Raw genomic sequence first — 10000 nt, forward strand, 5'->3', positions numbered from 1 at the left:
GAGAGAGAGAGAGAGAGAGAGAGAGAGAGAGCACAGCTATTACCATCACACACTGACTCACTGACTCAATGTCATCTGCCTCAGCTCAGCTGATATTGCACTGACATACAGCACCATCCCAGACAGAAGATCGGAGAAGACAAGATAAGACGAGATCAGAGGAACACATACGACGACGTGATTAGTGGAAAGACCTCATGTCATTATGTGATGCCAGGGGAGGAACGATGCCCTCCAACCCAATGTTCTGGGGGGAAAAAACACACCAGAGTACCATAATAGCTCCAATGCTCGGCAAATGTTAACGCAAACAGGAAGAGGAGGGGGGGTATGGCTAATATACCACGGCTAATGGCTGTTCAAACACACGACGCAACGCGGAGTGCCTGGATACAGCCCTTAGCTGTGGTATATTGGCAATACACAACAAATCCCTGGGGTGCCTTATTGCTATTATAAACTGGTTACAAATGTAATGAGTGCAGCAAAAATAAATGTTTCGTCATCCTTCACTCATGCTGCTAAACATACCATCCTACCGATCCTCGACTTCGGTGATGTCATCTATAAAATAGCCTCCAACACTCTACTCAACAAACTGGATGTAGTCTATCACAGTGCCATCTGTTTTGTCACCAAAGCCCCATACACTACCCACCATCGCGACCTGTACGCTCTCGTTGGTTGGCCCTCAATTCATACTCGTTGCCAAACCCACTGGCTACAGGTTATCTACAAGTCTCTGCTAGTTAAAGCCCCGCCTTATCTCAGCTCACTGGTCACCATAGCAGCACCCACTCGTAGCACAAGCTCCAGCAGGTATATCTCACTGGTCACCCCCAAAGCCAATTCCTCCTTTGCTCGTCTTTCCTTCCAGTTCTCTGCTGCCCATGACTGGAACGAATTGCAAAAATCTCTGAAACTGGAGACTCACATCTCCCTCACTAGCTTTAAGCACCAGCTTACAGATCACTGCACCTGTACATAGCCCATCTGTAAACAGCCCATCTATCTACCTACCTCATCCCCATACTGGTATATATTTATTTATTTTGCTCCTTTGCACCCCAGTTGTCACGACTTCCGCCGAGGTTGGCTCTCCTGCCTGTTCGGGCGGTGCTCGGCGGTCGTCGTCACCGTCCTACTAGCCACTACCGATCCCTTTTCGTGTATCTGTTGGTATTGTCTGATTGGTTTCACCTGTGTGTTGTTTAGTTCATTAGTGTCTGTTTATGTAGTAGGTTGTCCCACCCCTGTTTTGTGCGGGATTGTTATTTGTGTATTCATGTCAGTCGGTGTATCTTGTGTTGTTATTCTCCGGTCTGTCTTTATCCTGTGTTGGATTGTTCACCCTGTGTGTGTTGGATTGTTCACCCTGTGTGTGTTGGGTTGACCGTGTTTCTTGTTTGCCGGAGAATAAACTGTCATATCACTATCTGCTCTCTGCACCTGATTCCACCCACCTTGTTAAGACGTGACACCAGTATCTCAACCTGCACATTCATCTTCTGCCGATCTACCATTCCAGTGTTAAATTGCTATATTGTAAATACTTCGCCACCATGGCCTATTAATTTCTTTAACTTACCTCATTTGCACTCACTGTATATAGACTTTTTATTTTATTTTGTTCTACTGTATTATTGACTGTATGTTTTGTTTATTCCATGTGTAACTCTGTGTTGTTGTATGTGTCGAATTGCTACGCTTTATTTTGGCCAGGTCGCAGTTGCAAATGAGAACTTGTTCTCAACTAGCTTACCTGGTTAAATAAAGGTGAAATAAAAAATAAAATAAAAAAATACCCATGGTATACGGTTTGATACACCATGGCTTTCAGCAAATCAGCAATCAGGATTGGCACCAGGATTGTTACATGTGACATCATTCCACTACAGCTCAGCTCCAACCTCCCTCATCCTCACTGATCACGACAAAATTCTTTATTTGTTGTGTCATTTAGTTGAGTTACAGGTATAATATCCACTTCAATTCATATATATAACATGGGTTTGGGTTCGGTACCAGTGGGCCTATTATCTTTCTTAGTGGGTGTTGACCCTCTCCCTTTCCTGTCTTCTCCCATAGGGCTGTGACCCTCTACCCTCCTGTCTTCTCCCATAGGGCTGTGACCCTCTACCTTTCCTGTCTTCTCCCATAGGGCTGTGACCCTCTTCCCTCCTGTCTTCTCCCATAGGGCTGTGACCCTCTACCCTCCTGCCTTCTCCCATAGGGCTGTGACCCTCTCCCCTCCTGTCTTCTCCCATAGGGCTGTGACCCTCTCTCCTCCTGTCTTCTCCCATAGGGCTGTGACCCTCTACCCTCCTGTCTTCTCCCATAGGGCTGTGACCCTCTACCCTCCTGTCTTCTCCCATAGGGCTGTGACCCTCTACCTTTCCTGTCTTCTCCCATAGGGCTGTGACCCTCTCCCCTCCTGTCTTCTCCCACAGGGCTGTGACCCTCTTCCCTCCTGCCTTCTCCCATAGGGCTGTGACCCTCTCCCTTTCCTGTATACTCTCATAGGGCTGTGACCCTCTCCCCTCCTGCCTTCTCCCATAGGGCTGTGACCCTCTCCCCTCCTGCCTTCTCCCATAGGGCTGTGACCCTCTTCCCTCCTGCCTTCTCCCATAGGGCTGTGACCCTCTCCCCTCCTGTCTTCTCCCATAGGGCTGTGACCCTCTCCCCTCCTGTCTTCTCCCATAGGGCTGTGACCCTCTTCCCTCCTGCCTTCTCCCATAGGGCTGTGACCCTCTCCCCTCCTGTCTTCTCCCATAGGGCTGTGACCCTCTCCCTTTCCTGTATACTTTCATAGGGCTGTGACCCTCTCCCCTCCTGTCTTCTCCCATAGAGATGTGACCCTCTTCCCTCCTGCCTTCTCCCATAGGGCTGTGACCCTCTTCCCTCCTGCCTTCTCGCATAGGGACATGACCCTCTTCCCTCCTGCCTTCTCCCATAGTGATGTGACCCTCTCCCCTCCTTCCTTCTCCCATAGGGCTGTGACCCTCTAACCTACTGCTAGAGTCACTGAACCTGAACCTCCAGTCTGGTCAGGCTGGTGGCCAGAACACCTCTATACTATAGCACAGCTATACTGGAATAAAATATATTACAATTGAATTCTACATAAAATCAATACAACACAATCATATACACACATCAATATAAACAGTAATGTCCAGTAATGTTCTCAGTAATGTTCCCAATAGTGTCCTGTGTGCGTGCTTGTGCGTGTGCCCAGCGTGTGTGTGTGCGCGTTTGTGTGTGAGAACTGTTGCAGAACTGTTGAAGTCTGTCAGGCTGCTGTGCTGTGCTGTGCGCTGTACAATATTCTATTCTGAGATGCCAAGGAACCGACTGTGAGAGCACAGACATATAATCTCAGATCAAGCAGCCTTGGACACAATCTCACTGGCCTCCCTCTCTCCGCTGGGAACAGGATGTGGGAGTCAACTCTTCACTAGCTGTTTCCCTGTCTTCTCTCCTTTCCCCATTCTCTCTCTCTCTCCCTCCCTCCCTTCCCCTCCCTTTCTTTCCTTCCCTCTCTCCCTCCCTCCCCTGATTGACCGTCTGGTTTAGTTATATGATGTAGTGTCAGGATCAACAGGCTGTCAGCCAGGCGATGTGCTTGTGAAGGTTTGTTCAAGGTTACAAGTTAACTCTTAGTAATCTCTTGGAGGTCTCTCCAGAGATACAATCACTAAACCCACCTGGGGGCTGCACCAAGTATACCAAGCCAATCCCCAATACATCATAGGCACTTTGGCTCTGGGGTTGGCCAGTGGATGCCATTTGGTTCCATTGCTTTGACAGAGTAGAATGAGATGAGTTCCCATTACTGTCCCACAGGAGGGGTGAAAAGGAGGGTATGCGTAGCTAGGGGTTCCTGGCAGATAGATATTTCCCTTTGGCTCCAAGGTTAGTGAGAGTCCGGTGCCAGGCGCTGGCTAACACAGCACACAGCCTATCACTACACAGCACAGCTGGCCACTAGCCTCCTGCTTGTTACTGGTACTGCTGCTGCTACAGGTACTGCTGCTGCTACTGGTACTGCTGCTGCTACTGGTACTGCTACTGCTACTGGTACTGCTGCTGCTACTGGTACTGCTGCTGCTACTGGTACTGGTACTGCTACTGCTACTGGTACTGATACTGCTGCTGCTACTGGTACTGCTGCTGGTACTGATACTGCTGCTGCTACTGGTACTGCTGCTGGTACTGGTACTGCTGCTGGTACTGGTACTGCTGCTGGTATTGCTGCTGGTACTGATACTGCTGCTGCTACTGGTACTGCTGCTGCTGCTGGTACTGCTGCTGGTACTGATACTGCTGCTGCTACTGGTACTGCTGCTGCTACTGGTACTGCTGCTGCTGCTGGTACTGCTGCTGGTACTGGTACTGCTGCTGCTACTGGTACTGCTGCTGCTACTGGTACTGCAGCTGCTACTGGTACTGCTGCTGCTACTGGTACTGCAGCTGCTACTGGTACTGCTGCTGCTGGTACTGCTGCTGGTACTGATACTGCTGCTACTGGTACTGCAGCTGCTACTGGTACTGCTGCTACTACTGGTACTGCTGCTGCTACTGGTACTGCAGCTAAGGAGAGGACGGCTCATAATAATTGCTGGAACAGAGCAATTGGGGCGGCAGGGTAGCCTAGTGGTTAGAGCGTTGGACTAGTAACCGAAAGGTTGCAAGTTCAAACCCCCGAGCTGACAAGGTACAAATCTGTCGTTCTGCCCCTGAACAGGCAGTTAACCCACTGTTCCTAGGCCGTCATTGAAAATAAGAATTTGTTCTTAACTGACTTGCCTAGTAAAATAAAGGTAAAATAAAGGTAAAATAAAAAATAAAATTGGAATGGCATCAAACACGTTTGATGTATTTAATAGAATTTCACTCATTCAGCTCCAGTGATTACCACAAGCCTGTCCTTCCAAATGAAGGTGCCACCAACCTCATGTGGCTACTACTGCTGTTGCTACTACTGAGACTGCTGCTACTGTTACTGCTGCTACTACTACTACTGTTACTGCTGCTCCTCCTACTACTAATACTGCTACTGTTACTACTGCTGATGCTGATGCTACTACTCTTGCTGCTACTGATACTACTACAACTGTTACTGTTACTACTACTACTGCTACTACCAGAACTACTGTTACTGCTGCTACTGTTGCTATTACTACTACCACTACTGTTACTGTTGCTTCTCCTACTGCTACTACTACTACTACTGTTACTGCTGCTACTACTGTTACTACTACTGCGACTACTACTACTGTTACTGCTGCTACTACTACTACTGTTACTACAAGTAATAATGTTATTACTACTATTGATACTACTACTACTACTACTACTGCTACTACTACTACTGCTACTACTGCTACTGCTACTACTACTACTGTTACTAATACAGCTGTTACTACTGCTACTACTACTACTGTTACTGTTACTACTACAACTAGTACTACTACTACTACTGTTACTGCTGCTACCACTACTACTACTACTGTTACTGCTGCTACCACTACTACTACTACTACAACTACTACTACTACTGTTACTGCTGCTACTACTACTACTGTTACTGCAGCGACTATTGCTATTGTTACTATTACTACTACAACTGTTACTACTGCTACTACTACTGTTACTGTTACTTGTCACGCCCTGGTCGAGGTATTTTGTGTTTATCTTCATTTATTTGGTCAGGCCAGGGTGTGGCATGGGGTTTTTGTATGTGGTGTGTTGGTATTGGGTTTGTAGCTTAGTGGGGTGTTCTAGTTAAGTCTATGGCTGTCTGAAGTGGTTCTCAATCAGAGGCAGGTGTGTATCGTTGTCTCTGATTGGGAACCATATTTAGGCAGCCATATTCTTTGTGTGTTTCGTGGGTGATTGTCCTTAGTGTCCTTGTTCCTGTATCTGTGTAAGTTTACACTAGTATAGGCTGTTTCGGTTTTCGTTACGTTCTTTGTTTTTTAGTGTTTGTATTTAGATTTGTGTTACGTTTTGTTCATTAAACATGGATCGCAATCTACACGCTGCATTTTGGTCCGACTCTCTTTCACCGCATGAAAACCATTACAGAATCACCCACCACAAACGGACCAAGCAGCATGTCAACAGGCAGGAGCCACAGGAGAAACAGCAAAGGCAGCAGCAGGAGCAGCGTAAAAAGGACTTTTGGACTTGGGAGGAAATCCTCGACGGGAGAGGACCCTGGGCTAAACCAGGGGAGTGTAGCCGCCCCAAGGAGCAACAAAAGGAGGTATCGACATGGGAGGAGGAATTATTCGGAGAAGGACCTTGGGATCAGCCTGGAGAATATCGCCGCCCCAAAGAAGAACTAGAGGCGGCGAGAGCTGAGAGGCGCAGGTATGAGGAGGCAGCGCGGCGACGCGGTTGGAAGCCCGGGAGTCAGCCCCAAAAATTTCTTGGGAGGGGGCTTACAGGGAGTATGGCGACGCTAGGTAGGAGACCTGCGCCAACTTCCTGTGGTTACCGGGGGGCTAGAGAGACCGGGCAGGCACCGTGTTATGCTGTGGTGCGCACGGTGTCTCCAGTGCGGGTGCATAGCCCGGTGCATTCTATTCCAGCTCCGCGTATTGGCCGGGCTAGATTGAGCGTCGAGCCAAATGCCATGAAGCCGGCTCTACGCATCTGGCCCCCAGTGCGTCTCCTTGGGCCGGCTTACATGGCACCAGCCTTACGCTCGGTGTCCCCGATTGTTACTGCTGCTACTACTACTACTACTACTACTGCTACTACTACTACTGCGGCTACTACTACTGCTGCTCCTACTGCTGATAATGTTGCTACTACTACTGCAGTTACTGTTACTACTACTACTACTGCTACTACTACTACTGCTACTACTACAGCTGCTACTACTGCTGCTCCTACTGCTGATAATGTTGCTACTACTACTGCGGTTACTGCTACTACTACAATTGTTACTACTGCTACTACTGTTACTGCTGCTACTACTACTACTACTACTACTACTACTACTACTACTACTACTATTACTACTACTACTACTTTGACTGCTGCTACTACTACTACTACTGTTACTGCTGCTACTACTACTACTAATACTACTACTACTTTTACTGTTGCTACTACTTCTACTACTACTGTTAATTATGTTACTACTACTGTTAATTATGCTACTACTACTACTACTGTAACTGCTGCTACTACTGCTACTGTTACTGTTACTACTACAACTGTTACTACTGCTACGACTACTGTTACTGTTACTACTACAACTGTTACTAAGGCTACTACTACTACTGTTACTGCTGCTACTACTACTACTACTGTTACTGCTGCTACTACTACGACTACTACTGTTACTGCTGCTACTACTGCTACTACTACAACTGTTACTACTGCTACTACTACTACTACTGTTACTGCTGCTACTACTGCTACTACTACAACTGTTACTACTGCTACTACTACTACAACTGTTACTGCTGCTACTACTGCTACTGTTATTACTAGAACTGTTACTACTGCTACTACTACTACTGCTACTGTTACTGTTACTACTACAACTGTTACTACTGCTACGACTACTGTTACTGTTACTACTACAACTGTTACTAAGGCTACTACTACTACTGTTACTGCTGCTACTACTACTACTACTGTTACTGCTGCTACTACTACGACTACTACTGTTACTGCTGCTACTACTGCTACTACTACAACTGTTACTACTGCTACTACTACTACTACTGTTACTGCTGCTACTACTGCTACTGTTATTACTAGAACTGTTACTACTGCTACTACTACTACTGTTACTGTTACTACTACAACTGTTACAACTGCGACTACTACTGTTACTGCCACTACTACTACTACTACTACTATGACTTTTACTGCTGCTACTACTACTTCTACTGTTCCTGCTGCTACTACTTCTACTTTTACTGATACACTACAACTGTTACTACTGCTACGACTACTACTGTTACCGCTGCTACCACTACTCCTACTTTTACTGCTACTACTACTGCTAATGTTACTACCACAACTGTTACTACTGCTACTACTACTGTTACTGTTACTACTACAACTGTTACTACTGCTACTACTACTGTTACTACTGCTACTACTACTACTACTGTTACTGCTACTACTACTGCTACAACTCATACTACTGTTACTGCTGCTACTACTACTACTCTTACTACTGCTACTACTACTACTGTTACTACTACAACTGTTACTACTGCTATTACAGTTACTGTTAATACTACAACTGTTACTACTGCTACTACTACTACTACTACTACTACTACTACTACTACTACTACTGGGTACTGGACTTCCTGACGGGCCGCCCCCAGGTGGTGAGGGTAGGTAACAACATCTCCTCCCCGCTGATCCTCAACACTGGGGCCCCACAAGGGTGCGTTCTGAGCCCTCTCCTGTACTCCCTGTTCACCCACGACTGCGTGGCCACGCACGCCTCCAACTCAGGCTTGATTACCAACAACGACGAGACGGCCTACAGGGAGGAGGTGAGGGCCCTCGGAGTGTGGTGTCAGGAAAATAACCTCACACTCAACGTCAACAAAACTAAGGAGATGATTGTGGACTTCAGGAAACAGCAGAGGGAACACCCCCCTATCCACATCGATGGAAAAGTAGTGGAGAGAGTAGCAAGTTTTAAGTTCCTCGGCATACACATCACAGACAAACTGAATTGGTCCACTCACACAGACAGCATCGTGAAGAAGGCGCAGCAGCGCCTCTTCAACCTCAGGAGGCTGAAGAAATTCGGCTTGTCACCAAAAGCACTCACAAACTTCTACAGATGCACAATCGAGAGCATCCTGGCGGGCTGTATCACCGCCTGGTACGGCAACTGCTCCGCCCTCAACCGTAAGGCTCTCCAGAGGGTAGTGAGGTCTGCACAACGCATCACCGGGGGCAAACTACCTGCCCTCCAGGACACCTACACCACCCGATGTTACAGGAAGGCCATAAAGATCATCAAGGACATCAACCCCCCGAGCCACTGCCTGTTCACCCCGCTATCATCCAGAAGGCGAGGTCAGTACAGGTGCATCAAAGCTGGGACCAAGAGACTGAAAAACAGCTTCTATCTCAAGGCCATCAGACTGTTAAACAGCCACCACTAACATTGAGTGGCTGCTGCCAACACACTGACACTGACTCAACTCCAGCCACTTTAATAATGGGAATTGATGGGAAATGATGTAAATATATCACTAGCCACTTTAAACAATGCTACCTTATATAATGTTACTTACCCTACATTATTCATCTCATATGCATACGTATATACTGTACTCTATATCATCGACTGCATCCTTATGTAATACATGTATCACTAGCCATTTTAACTATGCCACTTTGTTTACATACTCATCTCATATGTATATACTGTACTCGATACCATCTACTGTATCTTGCCTATGCTGCTCTGTACCATCACTCATTCATATATTCTTATGTACATATTCTTTATCCCCTTACACTGTGTATAAGACAGTAGTTTAGGAATTGTTAGTTAGATTACTTGTTGGTTATTACTGCATTTTCGGAACTAGAAGCACAAGCATTTCGCTACACTCGCATTAACATCTGCTAACCATGTGTATGTGACAAATAAAATTTGATTTGATTTGACATACACACGGTTAGCAGATGTTATTGGTCACATACACATGGTTAGCAGATGTTAATGGTCACATACACATGGATAGCAGATGTTAATGGTCACATACACATGGTTAGCAGATGTTAATGGTCACATACACATGGTTAGCAGATGTTATTGGTCACATACACATGGTTAGCAGATGTTATTGGTCACATACACATGGTTAACAGATGTTATTGGTCACATACACATGGTTAGCAGATGTTAATGGTCACATACACATGGTTAGCAGATGTTATTGGTCACATACACATGGTTAGCAGATGTTAATGGTCACATACACATGGTTAG

General features: G+C 46.4%; 3 protein-coding genes across 3 annotated transcripts in view; all 3 read right to left on the reverse strand.

The window, feature by feature from the left end:
- kcnd3 (potassium voltage-gated channel, Shal-related subfamily, member 3) overlaps positions 1-10000 on the reverse strand; it is a 302565-nt gene that overhangs the window by 233833 nt on the left and 58732 nt on the right. The window lies entirely within an intron of this gene.
- Positions 3945-5493, reverse strand: LOC135527618 (uncharacterized protein DDB_G0271670-like; the record flags this gene model as incomplete). The annotated part of the gene is made up of 2 exons (XM_064956108.1): positions 3945-4587; positions 4955-5493. Coding segments are annotated over 2 exons (1182 nt in total), but the record flags the coding sequence as incomplete, so codon positions are not given.
- LOC135527841 (uncharacterized protein DDB_G0271670-like) lies at positions 6980-7867 on the reverse strand (the record flags this gene model as incomplete). Its single annotated transcript, XM_064956449.1, has 2 exons — positions 6980-7097; positions 7308-7867. Coding segments are annotated over 2 exons (678 nt in total), but the record flags the coding sequence as incomplete, so codon positions are not given.

This window comes from Oncorhynchus masou, chromosome 33, assembly GCF_036934945.1.
Source record: "Oncorhynchus masou masou isolate Uvic2021 chromosome 33, UVic_Omas_1.1, whole genome shotgun sequence".
Lineage (NCBI taxonomy): Eukaryota > Metazoa > Chordata > Actinopteri > Salmoniformes > Salmonidae > Oncorhynchus > Oncorhynchus masou.